Here is a 22,836-nt window from a genome sequence, read left to right as displayed (position 1 = left end):
GTAAGATTTCATCAAGCATGCACTGCCACGGTCTCTGTAGTGTGACATGACTAAAGTACCAGTGCACAGATTTTTACAGCTGCTGAGGCAGTGTTGGAACCCTTAAAATGTCGTCCCCTAAAACTATTTGGAGAGTTGTAACCAATAACAACATTTTGGCTCTTTCCCTGTTAATACACTGAGCAGATGGTATGTCAATGAATGTACACATGCCCATGTATTTTGGGATGGGGGGGCAGGGAATCCTAGAACACGTTCTTCAGATTCTCCCCCTGCATTTAGAGCAAATAATATATAGGAAATCTCAGTGTTGAATGACTGTTATGCAGGCTTGTGATTAAATTTAACTGCTATGAAAAAGCAATATTTTTAAAATGAGTTACATGTCTCACTTTTCCTGCATTTTACTGACAAGGAATTAAATGCCTTATAATCCGCAGGGCAATGATAAGAATTTGGACTGGATCAATGTCAAGAGAGCAGATAGTTTTGTTTCTGGGTTGCAGACATGATCCTCTGCTGCATCTCCCATTTAATGCGAAAACCGAAAGGTAATACTTATGAAACTCTGCTAGGCTGACAGGCATTCATTGATGATTGGAACCAGAAACATGCATTTCTAAAGGCATGTGACTGGATGTCATAAACCATTTTGCTGTAATTAAGAGCGGGGCATTTAGAATCACATCAGCTGTGTAGCTAGCTGAGGAGGAAAGGGGCAACATTGTGTATAAATTGACTTGTGTTTCGGGACAGGGATGCCATTCGAATATTAGTGATTTCCAGCAGTGCAACAACACAGCAGCAGCAGCAGCAGCACTAGCAGCAGTAGAGCGTCAGTGGGTCAGATGTGGGAAGCCAGGGATTTTCTTTCCCCTGCTGCATAGTTGTGCCGGCAGTTTTGCTGACAGGCGTCACTATTTGGCTTGTGGGCAAGCCTGAAATTAAGTATAATTGATCGCATCTCACAATAGAAAGAGGACTGACAGCTTGCCCTTAAGGCGAGGGAAATCTCTCTGTCAGGCCCAAGGTCGTCAGAAGAAAGACGAGCTCCGAGTCTCTTTCTGTCTATGTGTGTGATGAGGATTTGAGCTGCTCTCAGCATCTGAATGTTTGTCAGGAATGCAGATACCTTGAAGTGCATAGCGATACAGCAATGGTACAAGGGGGTTTCCCAGGTACGTAGCAAAGTATCTATCTATATTGTACTTATTTTCAGCAGCTTGTTTTTCTGTATTTAATAATGAGTGGGAATTAGTAAATGAGAATAACACCATTTTATCTTTTCTTTTCTGAGTTATTTGCATGTAGCAAGGATTGATGGCTAGATGAATTCTGGTGTTGTTGTTTTTAAAAAATGCATTTGGCTAAGTTTGAAGTTTGAAACCATTGATGAAATCCATTTGAGTCAAAATTGAGAGCATCATAAATCTTTCACAGTTGCTTATAATGATCAAACTTACTTATTTGTAACCAAACTGCGTTTTTAAAATGTGAGTGCAGATGGTGGTCCTTATGTATTTTGCCTTTGTTTAGAATACAATTTTAAAAGGTGCTGTTGAAATAACCAGCATTCAGCATTTTCATTGTGTAAGGGCAACAGCATGCAAGTAAACAAACAAACAAACAAACAGGCTATTTCCAAAAAGTGTAGCTATACTATAACATTATTTCTTACTTGCTGGGAGGTGTGATATATTCTCCCTAGCCACATATATCGTGAGAAGGTTTCAAACATTTTGTATGAACTCCCACGTGTGTGTGTGTGTGTAAAATGCACACATACACAAAAGTCTTGGGTCTAAATATGTTACTCTATAAAAGACATGACAGTAATAGTTTGGTAATTTTGGCACACCTCTTTTTGCTTCAACCATTCCTTTGCCAAACACTGCATATATGGAACTTGAAGCTCTTTATTCTGTATACAAAGAGGTAGCTTTGGGTAGCTACAAAGGAGGAATCTCTTAGGGAAGCAGCACTCTATCACCGAGGAACATTTAGCATCACTGCAGTGACTTGCAATTAGAGAGATGACATAACAGGTGGTGAGGAGAGGGGGGTTGTGTGGGCATTTGCCTGATCAGGGATAAATTATAATATCCCACTAATGCATTCCAGAGGCTGCTTTGAAATGTAAGCTGAATGCATGGCCCCAAACAGCATCTTTTTAGCAGTACCTGTTACAAATAACACTATGGCACTGCAGAGGGAGTAAGAAACATCTGATCTAGCCAACCGGCACAACTATGAAAATTATATTACAAAATTTGTCTGTTTTTGAATCTGGAACTTTTGGAAATGCGAACAGTATACAATCTGTTCAAGGCAGGGAAACTTAATACCTGCCAGCATCTTACTGTGTTCTGCAAAACCCGTTGCAGAATATTGTCTGTAATTGCAGAAATTTGCACATTATCTCTCTGTTCATGCTTTTATATTTCCTCTGAAGCTGCTGCTGCTGTTGTTGTTGTTCAGAGGCAGGTTTCTAGATGGAGTTAGTGAAGACCCCTATACTAGACACCACAAGCTGGGGATAACAATGGCCTCATCTTTTATGGGATACAGCTTCATAGAGGCAAATAGCATGACATATGTTCAGCGTCCCATTTCTGACAGCCCCACAGAACGGTTGGCTCAGCCCAGGTTGCTGAGTCGTGTTGGGAAATCACCACAGCTGTGAAAAACTCACGTGATTCCAGCAAGGGGGTCCCTCACCCATGCCCCACACAACTGGGACATAACACTGTTGCCAATGGTGTGATGGGGTGATCCATATCCACAACCATAAGGAGGCATCACCTGCAAATTCCATACATTTAAGGATCACACCTGTTGACAAATAAAATATTTTTTATTGTTAACAAATAAAGATGACCAAAAAAAACCCCAGCACAACCCCTGTGGTGAAGCAAAAACCCTGTGACCAGGGTTGCTAACACTGGGTCCAGAGAAATTCTGGACTACTTTACTCAGTACATGTTACACCATGTAGTAGGGGTGGGTGCCTGGGGAAACAACAGCTGCCCCATTTCCTCTTTACCAGATTGACTGGAGGAGTGAAGTTCCCTCCATGGTCCACTTGGGCAGAGGAGGCTGGTCCCTTAGGGCAAATGGGTCAATGTCCCACCAACCTCAGCCTTCTCTCAGCCAGCCTCCACCTGCCTCTCTTCTTCCTTAAGCTAAGTCCAGAAGGTGGCACTGCCTTTCAGCATCCTTCTCTTGCTCACTCTCAGTGTTGCCCCTTGTAGAACTCAGCAGGGAGCAGGAGGCAGAAGATGGGGAAAAAACTAAGAATTAGTTGGCTCCGCCTGCCATTAGCTTTGGCTCCACCTGCTATTTGGGCTCTCTGTCTTCTGTCCCACCAGTCCTATATGTGTATCAGCCACCCCTGCAACCTGGGTGCCTCTCTCTCTTCCGATTGGCTAGGAGAGAAGCATAGAGGCCAGCTGATAGGAAAGGCTGCACAGGCAGTCAAGGCTCCAGCTGTGAGCACAAAGAATGCACCCGGGAACCCAGGTTTCTTTAACAATTCCGTATCAAAGCCAGTAGTGAGTAGATGGGTGGCTGTTGCATTGCTTACTCTCTCTTTTTTCTTGGCCAACGGTCAGAGAGGTAGTAGTCCAAGAACATCTGATAAACCACCAGTCCCCCAACCCTGCTTTAAGCAGTGCTAATAATTCCTATAGCATTGCAGTGGGAGAGAATGTCTGTATGGCAGGTGCCTGTAATGTTGGTTGAGCATGGTGGCGTGCAGCTGGGAGCATCCGCAAAAAAGAAAGTTCCTCTTGGCCCCCAGGATGCCTGCAATAAGAATCTGATCATGGAGACTTCAAAGCCTGTGGTGGTTCTGCAGCCATGCATATGGTCACTGGAACTCCTGCAATTATTACAGTAATCTGTTTGTGGACTGTAAGTATGAGAGGTGTAAGCACGTTTCCCAGAATAAGCTCTGTGCAGTCAATTTCCAATAGACAGTGTACACACACCTCAAAATTCATTTCAAGGGAGAAATAGTACAAGTACTGTGATGTTTTAGTAGCTCAAACATTTCACTTTACTTAGGAGTTTATTGTTCTGACCCAGGCAAACCATTAGTGATTGTTCTATGCTAGAAATACAGGTTACTGTCTGCAGTCAAACTGATCGAAATAGTTTCATATTCAGGGCTAGACGTCCTTACAGGACTGTCCTATGCAGGTTTATTCAGAACCAAGTCCACTCAGTTCAATGTGTATGGCATTGCAGATATACATTGGGGGAAGAATGAAAGTAGCATTAAGCAGAATGAGCTAGAATCCAAAAAGCATTACGGTAGGACCATGCAATATTGTGTGCTAAGTACTTTTCGTGGGTTTGTTCCTCTAGAGATGTTCATATGCACCTCCCTTCAGTGGAGGCTGATCCACTGGGGCCAGTGGAGAACTGCTCCGCCATCCTCAGCCACCCGCCACCTGCCAGCCTCTCTGCTTACAACTAGTCCGGGCTTTATCTGCCTCTAGCTGTGGCTGCATCTACTGTTGGTCTCCCTGCCTCCTGCCTTGCCAGTCCCCATGGGCACCCACTAATCCCCTTTCTAAGAACTTATTTTTAAAGCTGAATAGCAGGTCTACTTTTCTGAGGCAATTACTCTTTTAGCTTTTCCTCCTTTGTGAACTTTTTGGCACTGTATTTTTATTTTTTAGTCAGGGGAACAGGGAGTTCTTCAGAACATTAGACACAATGCACTTCTTGTTCGATTTGTTGATCACAACTGCAGATGAAACAAAAATTATAATCTGCCCAAAGCTAAAACTTTCTTAGGATTCCTCCTTAATAAGCCATTAAGATGTCTTCCACCTATTCAGCTGTGCAGTAAGGTATGACAAATAAAATGTATGCTTCACATTTTCTTGGAAGTGAAAAGGTTTGGAAGTGAATGCACCTGACCCTTATAGTGTTTGTTACTGGGCTTCTGGGCTTAGTTTAATCAAATAATGGATTCTACTACAACAGTGCTGGCATTTAGTTTTAATTTTTAGACCTGATGCAATGAATAAGGTGGTGTAGTTTTTTATTGTGTATGTTTTATTTTATGTTTGACCATTTTTCCCTACACAAATCTGCTCTAGTGCTGTTGTTTAGAACACACAGAATATACTGTTATGCTGTCCAACATCTTCTTATGTATAGTTCTGGAAAGATGACATATGTTGAGGGGAGAGTTATGCTAATATTAGAGGGAGATCTTTCAAGTGTGCCTCAAAACATTGCTTTTTTCTCTCAGTGATGTACCACAATGATTTCAACTCTTCCATTTATAATTAGCGACTGAAATGGCTTTTATCTGACAGCAGAAAAACTTTTATGCCAAAACTGATCATTGCTTCCATCGTATTATGTTCACATAATTTAATAAGCTATGTTATTTCTGCCTGCATGTTGTCACTTGAGTCAAGACAGTGATCAGAAGTAGAATTTTCAATATGCAAATAAGTTAATAATGAATTCTAATTCTCAGCTGCCTGGCTTTTGGTGGTTTAAATAAAAGAAAACTTATTTAAAAACATTTCAAGTCAAAATTGTTCTAATATGCATTAGACTAAAAGATGTGGCCCTCCCAGAGCCGAAGGGATGCGACAAACATGAAATCCGAATTAATAAAGAATATTGCCGCCCGAGCTTTAATCGGTTTAGATCAAAGCTTCCTTAAAATAGCTAGATGAGGATTTGTACAATAGATGGTCCCTTTGCCCCGTAGAGGAAGGACAAGGAGCCCATGGATCTTTAGAACACAACATCACCCAGAATCGCATGAAAACAAGAATTAGGTTGAAATCTCACAAGAATTCAGATAGGCTGGATACATGGCCTGATTAAGGTTGGCCCCTACCTTGAGAAGTGGCAATTGGATAATAGGGAGGCAGGTATTTCCCTTATATGTATTGTGGGTGCTGGTTCATTAGGGCCAGTGGGGTACTGCTCCACCAACTTATTCTGCCTTAACCTGCCTGATTTATGTCCACTCTAGGCTGGCAGCACTGACTGTCAACTTCCTTAATCTCAGTTGTTACCATTGTAGAACTCTGCAGGAGGGGAAACTAGATTTTCTTAGCTCTACCTGTTATTGGCTCGAGCTCTGCTTATCATTGACACTGGCTCCACCTACCGTTGGCCTCCCTGGCTTCCCCTTACTAAGTCCCATGGGGAACTTGCCTCCACTGCTGATTGCCCTTCATGAGGGCTGAGGAGAAATTTTCCATGCTGCCTAAAATCTGGCATGTTTTCCGCTTTTTATGCCATTCATATTAATTTTATTAGCACAGATTGCCTTTTGGACTGATACAGCTGAACATTTTACTAATTAAACAAAACCTGTTAAGCAAAACTCCCAGCAGCATTTTGTGTGGATTTGTGTGCCTTAAAGCCGTACCTTGGATTTGCCTTGGGGAAACTTTTTCTGCTTTCTCGTCTGTCCCCTTTCCTCACATTTTTAAAATTCCTCCTCCTTGAAGGAATCCAAAATTTCAGTGGTGAAGCATGAAATGATACACTGTGGCCTGGGCTATTAAAAGAGAGGGTTCTTTTTAACCTTAAACAGCAGCAGCATGAAGTATTGGTGCTTTTGCTTTAGCATTCATTTGGGAAAGCATAAAATGAAAATGTGCTGCTGAGCTGTTAATAGCTTTCCTTTCAATATTATTGAGGGATTTGTATCTCTTTTGGTGCTTCAGATGCTGGCAGGTATGTGTAGGCTACCCTGAGCAAATGAAAAGCAAAATTGCATTAAACACATGGCATGTTCTGCCATTAAAATTGGTTCCACAGTTTTTTTGCGCTTTTAGTCAAAAGCCTTTCATTTTGAGGAGCATCTTTTCTGAAAACAATTAGACGTCATGATGGATCTGCACAGGGGATCAGTTCCTGGATCTAACCTATACAGTAACAAAGGTCATGTTGCAAATTTGAACAGCTCAGTTTTTTGGGAAGTGTCATGTTTATGTTTTTCAGCGTGATGGGTTACCTGCATTACAGCAGAATTAAAGAGTGGTTTCAGTGCAGAAAGACAATCTGATACTAGATTGTGAGAGTGCTGCTGGATCAGAGCAAAGTCCTAGCTAATCTTGCAACTTGTTTTTTTTAAGAAAAACCAGCCAGATGCTTCTAAGAAGCCAACAAGCAGGGTATGAAAACACTCCTTGCGGTTCATCCCACATCACAAGCATATAGATGCATGCTGCCTCATAACCTGATGTTTACAGTGGGCTATTTTGGCTAATAGCTTTTCTAATATCTATATTTATTTACTTCAGTGTATAAACCTGCCCTTAATGAAACAGATCCCTGGGCCGGTTAGAGGAGAATACCAAACAATTAAAACTTTTTAAAACGGTCATTTTATAAGCAGTAGTGCAGTGTACAACACTAATGCAGCTGGTGAAGCACACATCTAATAAATGGCCGTATCATCTGCTCTCCTCAAAATATCTGGCTAGAAGTCTTCACCACAGAGAAGGGCCTTTCTTTGATTTCTTTGTGGGGCACCACTAGGTTCAAAGAACATCTAGCTTAGGACATGCATTATACCCTGAGCTCCATTTCCTCCTGTGTAGACTCCATGTTGAAGAGAAACAAGTGGCAAATTGCTTGCTTCTCTTCAGCCTAACTTCCAACTATGGTTGGTGAGGGTTTATGCCTCTGTGTTATTGTCTGCTACCAACATGCACATCAGGGCATGTTCCAGTTGGACTGTCCCTTCTACACAAGAGGGATGTGGTGTTTAAAGTGTTGGTCTACCACCAGGGGGACCATGATACTTTGTCAGATAGCTCACTGGGTGACCTTGGGGAAGCTGTGAATTATTGAACCAGTTTCTGGAGGTGGTTATAGGATGGACAAGGGTTATAGGATGAGACTTAATCCAGTTAGGGCAGTGGGTAGGGAAACTATCTAAAGTTGACTGGAGGTTTATAAGTGGTTTTAACTAGTGTTTTACTCCTCCTAAATGAACTAAGTTGTACACTGTATGGAAATCTTTCTGGACTCAGTGCTAACTGGGGAAGCTCAGGTAGTGTCCAGGAATACCTTTCTCTAGTTTAGTCTGGTACACCAGCTGCAGACCTATCTGGAGTAATCTGACTTTGCCTCCGCCTGTGATGTCCAGTGTGGCCTAGTGTAATGCACTCTATATTCGACTTTGAATTTGAGATGGTGTGGGATGAAGCCACCCAGTACTGGGGTTGGGGGTTAGGCATTCATTCCTCAATTTAAAATGCTTGTTTTAACCTTTTAAAGCCTTCAACAGTTTGAGTCTGAGCTAATGGAAGCATCATCTTTATCCATATTATAACCACCCTGCCCTTTTAAGATTCACAAAAATGGGCTTTCTCACATGACTGCCTTTGAAACAGATTGCTGGGCACAAGGGAAGAGCCTCTTCTGCAGTGGCCTCCTACCTGTGGAATGCACTCCCATCTAGGGTCTGCCAGGCCTGGTTATTACAGGCCACTAGGAAGCCTCTAAAGATGCATTTGTATTTCTTGAGTTACATTTCATTAGACTGCTAATGGCTCTTAGTTGCACTTTGGGGCTAGATTATATATATACCTGTATTTTTCGCTCTATAACACACACCTGACCGTAACATGCACGTAGTTTTTAGAGGAGGAAAATCCGTAGGCATGCCACCCGTAGGCATTCCCTCCATAACACGCACAGACATTTCCCCTTCCTTTTTAGGAGGAAAAAAGTGAGTGTTATGGTGCAAAAAATACGGTATATATATACTTGTTTTAATTAATTTTGTAGGTTTTTTGTGTGTCTTTCATTCTTTGCCATAAACTGCCCTTAAAGGTAGCCTGAAATAGTTTAAAATACTAATACAGTGGTACCTTGGTTTAAGAACAGCTTAGTTTATGAACAACTTGGATTAAGAACACTGCAAACCTGGAAGCAAGTGTTTTGGTTTGTGAACTTTGCCTTGGAAGCAGAACATGTTTCGCTTCCTGTTGAGTGTGTTCCATTTGTAAATTGAGTCCCCCCCGCTGCTATGGGAAAGCACGCCTTGGTTTAAGAACGGACTTCCGGAACGGATTAAGTTCGTAAACCAAGGTACCACTGTAAATGCATCACCATTGTTGCCTTACACGTTTGCTGATGCTCTGTGGAGAAAGAGAAAAATTATGACAAAATCTATACTTTCCGCTATTGTGTAGTATTGCCATGGCTTTGGACCATGGCTTTGTATCCTGTCTTGGACCGTCTCAGACTATTTGTATAGAGAGGATACTAACTGCTTGGTGCTCTCTGGGCAAAACAAAGAGCTCTGCAGCATGAGGAGCACTGCAATGCACTGGTTTTCATTTGCTTAAGTTCTCAATTCTCAACAAATGGGACTTTGCGGAACATGTAGTCCTATGCAATAGTAAGGGATGTGTCTAGTTATTTGTGATGAAGTTTCATTCATTAAAAAGTAATTCTGGTAACAATAATATTGTGGTACCTTGGCATTGAGGACACCTTGACCTACATAGGGCTTATTGAGTGATTACGCCAGAACGCACTCAGATTTCTCAAGGATGACAGACATGGGTCATTAGAAGTTATACTGCTTGGCAGATGGGTATGTCTGCCCTATTGTTGTCTTTTTACATGGTCAGAAATGTTTACTCCTGGTGAAGTGTTCATAGATATTTCCCCAGGGGCAATTGCTATGACACAAAGCAATGACCAAACCCTTTCTGATTTCACAGAAATATAGACATAACATTGGTAAAATTGGGCCCTTTTTGGTTGATCAAAAATCTAAACTGCATAGGATAAAATAGTCTGTAATGTCAATTAGTAATTTAAAGATAATACAAACTGTTGACTTACAGAGAACCCTTCGTTTTATTTTCATCCTATTTCTTGGCATCTCCTTAGTCCCCCAAGACAGCTCACAACATCAATTTAATTCAGTATGCAATTGTTTTGGATGGTCCTTGTGCTCTGAATATGTAATCTTACGTGTTGAAGATTTCTGTGCAATTCAGAATCTCGTTTTCTCCTTAAAACTACTCATTGGTGAATTAAATAGCTTAATACCTCTGTCTCTACAAAGTGATGATGAATTGTAGGAATCATATATGGGCTCTCACTGTTTAATTTGGGAGGATTTTGCATTTCTAGCTCTTAAGAATGTATTTGAACTTTTGGGGCAACCGTGTATGTGTGTCTTTTTGTTCAAAATACTCCTCTCAGCTCAATTCTGCCCTTGGAACTTCTTATCCAGCTGCTTATGTCATTAATGCAGGATTTTATCGGGGGAAGGGAGATGTCTTCATCATTCTCATATTTAATCAGTGCTGTCAGGGTGGTGATCAACAATCAGCCTGCTCTGTTTCTTTCCTAATCTACCTAAAGCATCTGTCCCTTTATTAGCAGTGAGGAAATGGATAAGAAACATGTAGGCAGCTCTTTTCCCAATGTGTACAGTATGGTGTAGTGGTTAAGAGCGGTAGACTCGTAATCTGGAACTGGGTTCGATTCCCCATTCCTCCACATGCAGCTGCTGGGTGACCTTGGGCTAGTCATACTTCTCTGAAGTCTCTCAGCCCCACCCACCTCACAGGGTGTCTGTTGTGGGGGAAGAAAGGAAAGGAGATTGTTAGCTGCTTTGAGACTCCTTAAAGGTAAAGGTAAAGGTACCCCTGCCCGAACGGGCCAGTCTTGACAGACTCTGGGGTTTGTGCGCCCATCTCACATCTATAGGCCGGGGGCCAGCGCTGTCCGGAGACACTTCCGGGTCACGTGGCCAGCGTGACAAAGCTGCATCTGGCAAGCCAGCGCAGCACACGGAACGCCGTTTACCTTCCCGCTGGTAAGCGGTACCTATTTATCTACTTGCACCCGGGGGTGCTTTCGAACTGGTAGGTTGGCAGGCGCTGGGACCGAGCAGCGGGAGCGCACCCCGCCGCGGGGATTCGAACCGCCGACCTTTCGATCGGCAAGCCCTAGGCGCTGAGGCTTTTACCCACAGCGCCACCCGCGTCCCCTTGAGACTCCTTAGGGTAGTGATAAAGCAGGATATCAAATCCAAACTCTTCTTCTTCTTCCCAATTCCCTTATTTTTAAGTATGTAGCACTGCAGGGTTTTATGATGGTGTGGAAGCTCTCTACACTCAGCAGTTGTTACTCTGCATGAATAACTAAATGCCCAGAGGAGATGGGATCAAAGGGTAGGTGTGACTCCTTCTTCATGCAGGAAATAGACAGACCACCCCCAAGAATTGGTTGTCTTAGTCTTCAGAAAGGTAATAGTTAGATTGTTGAACTGCTCCTATAGTCAAGAAGGTTGCCTGTACCACCCAGATGTTGTGGTTAACTGAGTGGGTTAATGCCTAAATAACTTAACTTAAGCTCATTAGCTCTAATCCTGCCCTCTAGGACAGTAGAGAATGTGGGTTGTACCCATGGTTATTTCTACTTGGACTAGACCATTGAAGTTATTAGGCAGGACTAACTTAGGTCTATGCATTTCAGTGAGTCTGCTCTTGAATGGAACTTAGTTGGCTACAACTGTTGTGACGCTCCCTGGGATATTTGAAGAGTGCTGTCATGATTGTGATCCCACCCTTCAGTCTTCTTTGCTCCAGGCTAAACATACACAGCTCCTTCAAACCTAACTCATAGGATTTGCTTTCCATACTGCTGATCATCTTCATTGACCAGTTCATTTTGTCATTCTTAAAACACAGCACCCAGAGCATTCTTGCATTGTGGCAGTTGTGTTGATGCTCACAAGCAGCCAGCTGAACAGCTAAATATGTATGAGATAGCAGCCCTCCTTAGGAAAGGAAACATGCGGGGGAAGCGGGCAGTCGTGATGATGAGCGTGCTGCTTCTTGTATTTTCTGTCACCTTCCAAGTCACAAATGGTGACTGCCTTCAAGCCTGCCTGGCTTAGGTCTTTCAAAGCTTGCAATGGCATCCAGAGGATGCATTATTCCTGGTTCTGAATTTTGTCCTCAGATGTCTTAGAAGTCTGGTGCCAGGCAGCTGACCTGTTTGCAAGAGCAGCAAAGGCCCACTGGCATTTGACCAGGTGGCATCAAAGAGGCAAGAAAGGCAGGACTGTTAGGAAGCAGACGAGATGGTGTTCACAACCCCATTAAGCAGACAGGCCTTTCGTGAAATACAGAGCCACCAAACACTCTCTGGTTTGTGTCCCTGATGAGAAGAGTGAAGAAAGTATAATGTCTTAATTTCAGGGTCGTGGATTTGAGTCCACGTTGGGCAAAAGATTCCTGCATTGCAGGGGGTTGGACTAGCATCATGGGTAGGCAAACTAAGGCCCGGGGGCCACATCTGGCCCAGTCGCCTTCTGAATCAGGCCCACGGACAGTCCTGGAATCAGCGTGTTTTTTTTATATATATATATAAAAAAAAATAAAAATCCGGCCCCCCACAAGGTCTGAGGGACAGTGTACCAGGCCCCCTGCTAAAAAAGTTTGCTGACCCCGGGTCACTAGCTGTGATCCTTGTGGTCCCTTCCAATTCTACAATTCTATGATTCTGTGACATTTCCCACCTCCCCGTCCTGCAGCTTCTAGCTTTCATGCATTGGGTCACAGTGCCCTGTTACACTGCAATCCTGCAAAGCTCAGAGAAGTGAGAATCAAACTCTTGTCAGCTTCTTGTCCATCTTAAGAACGTTTCATCAAGCTACTAGCACTGGCGGAGGAACGGGGGGGAGTGCACTGCCCCCGGCACCATTGGGGAAGGGGGTACCATCATGGCCGCCGCCCCGGACATATGCCGCACACCCTCCCACCATGCCAGGCGCCACGCCCCCAGGACGCACACCACGCCCTGGGGATGCGTGCCAGCCACGCCCCTGTCTGCTCTCCACCCCCGGTGCCAGAGCGTGCAGCTTCACCACTGGCTACTAGGCAAAAGTATCCTGGACATATGTTGTTTTTTAGTAACTTCCAAGCATTTGCTGATTTTATATTTGGGAACAACTCATGAGCCTTTGTGGGAGGACAAGTGGTTCCATTATATTTTCTGTTTTACATTCTTGTATGCTACTTGTATGTTCAAGTCACAGGGGTCCATCAGTCCTTGTTTAATTGAGGTACAGAAATCTCGTGGTGTGTATTCAGTGAGTGGGAGGAGAGCAACATAAATTGCCTTTTCTTGGGTTAGTTACTTCTTTTGATAGTTGTCAAGATTTTTTAATTCAAATTTTGTGTTATCCTAAGATAAGGTTCTAGGAGATATTAGGAAAGATGAACAGTTCTGTTTCTCATTGTTTCGGTGCTAAGGAAATTCTAAACCCCAATTTGTTAAATTGCATCTTTTTAATATGCTCCATTTAGGGACTTGTAAGCTATAATCAGAGAATTAGATGCACTAGCTTCACAGCCCTGTGATTAGCCCTGTGCTCATTTCAAAGAAGTGAAACTAAGAAAGGTATGAATCATTTGATACGCAAGATTGGTCCTGTAATTGTGCATGCAAGCCACACATTGAAGGTGGATAAATACTGAATGAAGAACGTGAAATAGCAGTGCTGTGATTCCATGCCCCCTTGTCTCTCTGCATGGAGGGCTGGTTATTGAGGCAGACATGTCAGCCCACTTATGCTCATTAACATAGGGCAGAAAATTTCATAAATTAATACATCTTACCTTAACTTACCTCCAGCCCATTGATATTAGAGAATTTTATTGTGGTCAAGTAGGATTCATTCATTTCCCTCAAATGCAAATTAGAGTGATCTAATGAGATGATGCAAAATTTGGGGAGGGGCAGAGTGGTATCACATGGATAACTAGAGCTCCAGCTACTATGCCATTATCTTCTTTCAGTCTTTAATAGTAGTCAAGAATGCCATCTTGCATAGCAAATGTCTAGCGTAATCCAAAAGCACAATTCTTGGTGATTGTTCCCTTTTCAGGAGCTTGGATAGAGTAAGGAAAAGTAGGAAACTCTTGGAGCTGCCTGGCTTTTAGGTGTATTCGTGATTTAAAATTGTGCCTTCCACATTCCTGATCCCAGCTGAGCACAACTGTAAAAAAGAGAATATAATACAGTCTAAAGAATTTAGACTGTTCTTGAAGCTACCAGCATGAGTCAAGACTGTTCTTGAAGCTACCAGCATGAGTCTGATCAAACTGCGGGAGGCAGTGGAGGACAGAAGTGCCTGGCGTGCTCTGGTCCATGGGGTCACGAAGAGTCGGACACGACTAAACGACTAAACAACAAAGAATCTAAGCCCATGAGGGCTTTCAGTGTGGGCAGGTACCCAAGAAGTTAGCTAGTTAGTTAGTTAGTTAGCTAGCTAGCTAGCTAGCTAGTTAGTTATTATAAAAAAGGTAAGTCTCTAGCCCTCCTGGATAGAAAGTTACTATGCAAAATGTGCAAGTACCTTCTAGGCAATTGTGTGAAACAAAAGTGATGTGGCCGCCTTGTATATTATTCCTGGTACTGAAGAATGCTCCCTGTGGCTACTAGGCAGCAAAAGCATCACTGTGTGTATGATCTCCATAACTGGGACTAGCAGGACATAGTGACTTCCCATGGTAAGCATTAGTTTGTCATGGGTGGTTGTCTTATGCCCCACTCCCTGTGGTAGCCCTTTTGTGTTACGTCCCCTGTATGGCAGCCATTTTGTGGCTGGCATCCCCAGATCTGCATCAGAGTTCAAACTGGGACCAGTAGTCCAAAAAGGTTAGTGACCTTGGTCTAATGTCTTGCTATTCTAACTAATCATAATAAAACACAACTGTTTGGTGTGTTGTTATTTTTTTAAAAAATGCTGCACTTGTCCAACTGCTCCAAAAGCCTTATCTTGAAAGCAGTTCAACAAATACCAGAGAACTTCTTTATCTTTTGTTTGAGAGATCATGTGACTTGGATGTCAACATCACAGTCATCCTTTACATGTATTTTTGGAAGTAAGTCCCAGTCAACTCAAAAGCTTTTCATCAGGCTACAAAAGTCTTGCTGCCGTTGTCGCTAAACATTTAACATTTAAGTTATTTTGTCAGAATCAGGATTTATTTAACTATTGTAAGGCTTTAAAAGTTATGTTTGGCATTCACTTGTTTTCTGCTTCTGAGCTATTAAGGCACATTCAGAAATCTATATTTTTATTACGTGTTTCAGGGTTAAACAAGGCAACATGAAGCACAGACTGTAGATTAACCCCGCAAATAGACGCAGAAAATGTTAAGAGCAGCACAGTAACCTCTTTTGTTTTTCTTCCATGTTTGCTCTTCAGAAACATAATTACCTGTCAATAAAACTGTGAATCAATGCATGAAGGGAGGAGAACACCTTTTGCTCGTGTTTATCTTTTGAGAATGTTTGCTATTCCCAAATGTGATGCTTTAGAAAGTGATGCTTCAGTGTCTGACAAAATACTTCTTTTGCACAATTTGTCAGTTGACGTTCATGTAAGCCATACCATTGACTAGATATTAAATGGCTCTAATAGCGCTAAGCAAAACAAAACAAATCACTCAATATCCTTTCTGCAATGTAACAACAGAATTGCAATTGCCTTGTGTAAAGTATCTGGTAATGAAAACAGATAACGGAATTCTTTGCAAAAACAGGTACTAATTGGCTTTCCATTGCTTAAGCAGAATTCTTAAATAAAAAAAAATTATACCGCCGAAAGAGGAAAAGGAAGCAAAAATGAGAATGATGGGATTTGAAAGTTGTCTGCAATGCATTTGTTTAGGCAGTAGATATTTGTACAGAATGATTGCCTGATAATGTGATCCATGTTAAGATCTAAAACCAGCAAGCTACCCTAGGGTTAGACAAAGTCCGCAGGAAAATCCAGATGATCTTTGTCTGTTGATTGCATAACTAACACAATGCATTGGCGGGGGGCAGAACCTCAGTTAGCTATGTATTTTTATTGACCTGGGAGGGGCAGCTGCCCCTTCCTGGCTATGCTCATGACATCATGACAGCCCCAGGATTTGCTTGCACTCTGACCTGTAATTTAGAGGACAGAGTTGTCCTTCAAGAGGTATCTAAGTGTTATGTACTGAGGCTCTCACCCTGGGCCAGCAGGGGGTACTGTAGATAGTTTTCACTCAGGTCCACATATGCAAATAAGGGATTGAAAGTGACGTTCAGTGATTGGGTAGTTACAGAAAACAGTTACAGTTGCACTGTAGTGGAGCTCTATATAAGCAGGCTGACAGAACCCTTCAGTTCAGTTCTCTTCTGGCCTGTAAATAAACAAGAGCTGTTTGAAGAATCGCTGTGTTGTCTGATATGTTCACCCACAACTTAACACTAAGCACTGGTAAGAGGGAGGAGCTTGTTGCAGTCCAGACCTTTCATTACTCTAAATTAGTAGCATTTAGCTCCAGCTGGAAGAAACATTACTTTTAAAAGGGAAGCAGCTTGTCAGCATGCATAATGCAATCTTCATACTAGGCCTGCATATATCAAGGTTTCAAGAGCATGCTAAGTTTATAGTTCCCTGCCTCATCCTGCTAATCCACTCTTGCTCTGTGTAACATCTAGCCCGATAAAGAGTTTTTCAACTCAAAAGTCCACTCACTATTTTGCATCATTTTTGTTGGTCCTACTAAAGTTACTGTCCAGGGTGCAGGTTTTGGAGGGTTCTTTCCTTATGGACCAATGTAGCTTTGTTTTTGTAACTAGTATAGTCCTTCACACAAGTGCTTAATCATTTTTTTCTGTGCGGGGGGGGGGGGGAGAAAGAAATCTTATTTGTGTGCAGATTTCTACACATTGCATACTACTGCAATATACACAAGTTCGATATGTGCTGGCTGAGTGAGTGAGGAAATGGCCAGAAAGTGGTTTCAGTTTTCCTTCTGATTGCTCGAGTCCTATCTCAGTGAGCAGAGTGTCTACCTGCAGCTTTCCCTTGGTTTACACTTCCTCATTCCGTATGCATTGCCTTTCTTGCCCCTGCAGATTAGAATGCCAGTACCTGCATTCTACGCCACTACTTTCCTATGCCATTGTGTGAATATCAGGCTCTGTCCTCTGTGCTTGCTGCCTCTCAGACTATGAAATAGAGCGGGATGGCTAAAAGAAACTCGAGGATTGGATAGGAGCAGGGAGTACAGGGAGGAGCGGGCAGGGGACTATCTTTTTTTCCTCATTTATTTATGCCACCCAACTTTTTTTCTGATACTGGGCAAATAGAAAAATTAAGCTAGCCGTGCCCTGCTGCTTTCAGGTGTGTAAATGTATTAGCAGCATCCGTCTGTTTTTTCTTTAATTTTTCCAAGGCTTATCTTAGACGGAACATTAGGCTTGTGTTGAAACATTTGTACATATTTTGCCTGTTCAATAGAGTATTGAATTCAGACCCCACACCAGAGTTCATAAGCAAACTAGTTTATTAACATCATTATGTACAAGTCCATAGCTGAGCTCTTAATACAGGCTTTCAGTGGTGTTTGTTGAATTCAAGCACATAGAATTAAATGTGCGTTGCTCACTGACGTACAACCAAATACCCCCTCCCCCAAACACATACTATTATTTATTAAAGTAAGTGTCACAGAAGGTCCCCTAATATAACTTTGTATGTAACACATTTTAATCAAGGCAGTTAGATCAATTGTGTCATGCTGTGTGGTGAGTTATTAGCTAGAGAAATAGCAAGTGATAAACATAAATGCATTTTGAATCCATCTTCAAGTTACAATTTTTTTTTAAAAAAGAAGAAAAATCCTCCCCCTCAGTCATGGCTTTCCCTCCAAGATGTTTCAATGGAAGCAGTAATTCCATTGAGGTAAGATGCAGCTGAGGACTTTCCAAAGTTCAGGAAAAAATACATGTTATTTTTAGCACTATGTTCACAGCAGCCCTGATCCAGCAATGTAGCCCATTATCTCTTAACTGTATGAACCTTCCAATTCCTTAAGATCTATTTTGAGAACCATTTCCAAGTGCTTTCCCAAAAGAGAGATGATGATGATCAAAGATGCTGGTATCTTGATAGTGGCACCTCAGTTGTGGAAAGCTCCAAAAAAAAAAAACCCCAGTGCCGCCGCTGCCGGTATATTTGATTTTTTTTACTTTTAGGTGCTGTGTAAAAATGCTGCTAAGTTTCCCAAGCTTTTTATTAGAGAATTCCATTGCTGTATCAACTGTTACTATACCCACAGTTTATTGTTACTGCTTTTATGCTTCTTTTCTTTTCGTTTCATTTTTAATTGCTGCTGCTGTTAATTATTGTGTTGTTGGCAGCCTTGTCAACATTTTGTAAGTTGAAAGGTGGGATATTATTTAAATAAAACAATATCTGATCAGCACTTAATAGTTCAGGGGAAGAGTCACTAGCCTTGCCATGGTGCTGTTTTCAGCCTTGTTGTTTGGGGAGATGTGGCTGGATAGATCCTTCTGCATGGAAGTTGTATGCCAGGAACTTTAAATATTTCAAAAACAAAAACAAAGTTTTCCAAAACAGTAGAACAGATTTGGGGAGAAGAGGTTGAAAAAAGCAAGAACGAGCAGTTGAATAGGAAACAAACAAGAGGCATCAAACAGATAGATGTGGTATGTTTGCCATGATGCTTCAGAGTTAAGTTAGCACATCAATAAATCACATGGGCACCAATGACATTTATGCGCTCACACACACCAGACAAACAAACAAACAGCCAAATCGCAGAGGTGTGTAGGGAAGTGGTAAGACATTGCTAGCAATACGAAAAGTTCACCCCAGTGCATTTTCATGGTCTAGTCACTAGACTCTAGTGCACAGTTGTATTCTACATACGGATTACGAGAGCAATAGATATACTAGGTAGAGGAATACCTGAATCCCCCACCCCAAATGACAAAGTCATGTCATTTGAGTTCTGAACAAGCACAATAAAGCCACTGGGTTTTAGGGAAATGTCTTGTTTCTGCTGAACAAACGAGCAACAACTGCACAGCCTATGGCAAGGCCTTTTATAAGCAATTGACAACCTGAGCACTTTTGCACGTATAGAAGGGTAGGGGACAAGAAGAAATAAGTGGAAGGCATTCAACTGATCCTTGTGTCTCGGTCCACATTCAGCCTGAGAGATCTTCCACACTCTTTGTAGTACAGATGAGTGCAGACATTTGGTTTCTTCTTTCCCATTTCTTTCCAGGGGCCCATCATCTGGTATCGTTCACTGTGACAGTGTACTATTTATCTTAATTTCCTTCCATTCAGTAGACTAAACAGTGAGGAGCAAGAAATGCCTTTCTCATTAGGGGGTGAGCTGTCCCATGCTTCCAGCGGTTTCACGCCTGCATTTGTCCATTTGGTCATTAAAATAAGCTTACTCTTTCCAAGTTTCATATCCTATATGATTGACCTAATCATCCATTTAAGAAAAATGTAGCAAACTCTCAAAATTGATAGCCATCTTAGTAGCTGTTCTGAGCTGATACAGCTAAGTACAGGTTGCAAACCTAAATAGAGGTGGAATCTACACATATAAAAACCGTTCTGAAAATGCTTTTTTAAATGTATTTTTTTTAAAAAAAATACATTGAATTTTCCATAAGGCTCACCATTACCATCTAGTGTCATATTGTATATTGTGCTTAAAACGCTTTATTTGCAGCTGTATAGCTGAGTCCTAAGTCCCATTTCAAATCTTGCCACTGTCACTGGATGATCTTAGGCATGCCACTAGATGTTCAATATTATTCTTCCCCCAACACACACTTATGAGCAGTATCGGGATAACTGCAATGGCCTACAGAATACAGCAATTGCAATAATTTTACTTATAAAATCCTTTATCCCAACTTTTGGTTCTTAAAAGTAGCCTTGAGGGGACCGATTAAACAAACAAACAAAACAAACCACAACATATAATCTTAAAAGTCATTAAAACATAATCAACCAGTGTGTGAGAGAGAGAGAAGGATCTGAATATCTAAACTATTGCATAAAAGCATTTATTTATGTATGCATTTATTTACATAGTTGGCTTGCAATTGCTGCAGGCCTGCCAAAACAGAAGAGCCACAGTGTATCCTGACACAAACGCACACCCTCACACCTTCTTCCAATGTAAACACACACACACACACACACGAAAATAGAAATACTAGCTGCTCCATACCATGTTATTTCATAGTAAGCAAGTTGTTCTTGTTTTTTTAAGGACAAATTTTGCTTTCTCTAGGCACGAATGGATGCAAAATAGGTGGTGTGATAATTTCAGGTTGTAAATGCAGAATTAGTTTTCAACTATTGAAACATTGTCCTGTGGTTTGATAGCAATGTCCGTCCTTTAATTTGATAGTTACCCCTCTGTCAAGCTGTTCTTTGGTCTGCTGTTGCTATAGAAACATTTACTCTTCACAGTTAACATTGTACAGTACCGCTAACCTAGTCTCCCAGTGGAACAGTTGTACCTCTGACAGCGATGCAGGCTTAATGTACAGTTCTATATTTATGATCTCATTTCTTTCCTTTGAATGGATTAATTGCTTTCACCTTGTGCTGTTATTGGATGCCACTTTCAAACAATAGTTCAGACTGGGCTTTTTTAAAAAAAGAAACTAGGACTTAAAATGTTGTGGAACAAAGCACTCCTGTGGTATAAAATACAAGGCATATTGGGGTCAGCATGGGCTGATGCAGTACATAAAGGGACAGTATGCAGAATTCTTCCATAATATGCTACCTTTTTAGTATTGCGTGACTAAATTGCAAAACTAGAAGCTCAGGAAACAAATGAAACAAACCAATGAGTTGCACTGAAATTACTTCCCTAAGTATTGTGTGTTTGTCTCTCTTCTTTAATAGAAAAAATCAGGCAAAGATATGCAGATCTGCCCGGGGAATTGCACATTATTGAACTTGAAAAGGACAAGAATGGACTTGGACTCAGCCTGGCTGGCAACAAGGACAGGTCTCGCATGAGCATCTTTGTCGTGGGCATCAGTACAGATGGCCCTGCAGGGAAAGATGGAAGATTACACACTGGAGATGAACTTTTAGAGGTAAGAGTAATCAAAGGAACCCACTGTTGAATTCAAACTAATAATGCAACAGAATTGCCATCCCCACTTCAAAGAAGTGATTCAGATCCTATGACTCAGCCCAGTTTTTTAAAGATTGGTCTTTCAAGAGACTGAATCCTATGAAACATTTTCACATATGTGGAGCCACTTATAATAATTCTTCCAGAAAAGAATCTTTTATTTGGAGCGGCTATTGTACATACAACTTGACTTCAACTGGTCCAGTGATTTGAAGGCTTAGTAAGCAAGCTAAAGTGTGGTATATTTAGATGGGGGCTACTGTTGGTCAAAGAGGAAGGGAATGCCATAAGATTTCATTGATTGTACATCCAGTGGCCAGAGAGAGGTGCGCCCATTCTATGCAGCCCCATAGTTACATAGGATTTCAAAAGAAAAGTCAAATTAATTGCAAGAGTTTAAAAAAGCTGTTGGCTGTGAGTGTGAGCTGACAAATTCATGGCTAAGAGCATAGGAATGTGCCTTATACCAAGTGAGATTATTTGTTCACCTACACCTGAATTGTCGACCCCAGGGGTGGTAAGCCTCCAGCCTGTGGGCTAGATTCGGCTCATATAGCTGTTTTTGGCTAGCCACACCTACTTGTCACTCATGTGACATCATATGACACCAAGTAAGCCCTGTTTGGGATGGTCACAGCTACCAAGGAAGAATTGTTTGATGTTTTATTGTGTTTTTATGTGTGTTGGGGGCCACCCAGAGAGGCTAGGGTGGCCAAGCCAGATGGGTGGGATATAAATAAAATATTATTATTATTATTTGGGAAGGTGCAAGTGTTTGCTGGCAGTGGGGCTTGCATTTGACACTGTTTAAATTCAGGGCCAAATGCAAGTCTTGCTTTTGGGTGGAGCCAATCCATGCCAAAGGCAGTGGGGACATGCAGTCAGCACAGAATTTAGACAGCACTGGATGCAATTCCCACTGCTAATAAACAATTAGGAGCTTATGACCAGAAGTGCAGTCCCAACTTCCTTTGCGATGGGACCTGCATTTGCTGCTGTTTCAATTCACTAAAGGCAAGTCCGCATGTTTTTGTCCAGTGGGCTTAAATCCATCTAATATCATATGACAGGTGCCCTCAGAGGATTTGACCCGCTGGATAAAGGTTCCCCAACCTTCTGACTCTGACTTTGACTAGCTCTCCTGGGCCTCCAGCAGGTTTTTCCCAACCTTGTTGCTTGAGCCTCTTAACAGGAAATGCCAAAGATTTCACTTAGGACCTTCTGCATGCAAAGCCTGCCTGCTTCCACTGAGCTAGGTCTCTCCCACCTTAGCCACAAACTCACTAGATGGACTTAGGCAAACCATTCTTCTCTCATCTTCAGTCCCCATCTGCCCAGAAGCCTAATGCTAAGCTACCTTACTGGGCCATTGTAAGCATTACTGGGGTAATATATGTGAGGTAGTGTGAATACTTGCATGTACCCCATGAATACTAAGTAAATAGTAGTTATAGTTGAAGATGATGATGATGATGATGATACAAGAACGTTATATCTCACAGTAATAATTTGTATTTTTAATGCAGTATTTCCTACTTGGTGACTTCACAGCTTTGCAAAATAAAAAAGGATGCCTGAGGAAATGCGAAAACAATCTAAACATTTGTCAGTGCCTAGGGATCCTCTAATTACATGCTTCTGACATAATGTGTAGATTTGTTTTGATGTAAAATATTGTTGCCTTTCTCTCTGCTGGAATGAAAAACTATTAAAAATCTATTTCACTCATGAAATGTGACAGGCAAATTTGGCATCTCCTTCAATTCCTGTGATGTTTCATATTTCAACAGGATGAGATTCTCTCACTATAAGGTTTAAACTCTGG

The 22,836-nt window shown here is 41.8% G+C and overlaps 1 protein-coding gene across 7 annotated transcripts in view; it reads left to right on the top strand.

The window, feature by feature from the left end:
• Window positions 1-22,836, top strand: part of PATJ (PATJ crumbs cell polarity complex component) — a 165,917-nt gene that overhangs the window by 78,653 nt on the left and 64,428 nt on the right. For all 7 annotated transcript variants that reach the window (XM_082228721.1, XM_082228720.1, XM_082228718.1 and 4 more), the window contains one exon: window positions 20,774-20,970. In XM_082228721.1, the coding sequence (XP_082084847.1) occupies window positions 20,774-20,970 (197 nt within the window). The remainder of the gene's footprint in view (window positions 1-20,773; window positions 20,971-22,836) is intronic.

The sequence above is a fragment of the Podarcis vaucheri genome, assembly GCF_965113315.1.
Source record: "Podarcis vaucheri genome assembly, chromosome: 6".
NCBI classification, from domain to species: domain Eukaryota; kingdom Metazoa; phylum Chordata; class Lepidosauria; order Squamata; family Lacertidae; genus Podarcis; species Podarcis vaucheri.
This window is presented reverse-complemented; position numbering and strand designations above follow the sequence as displayed.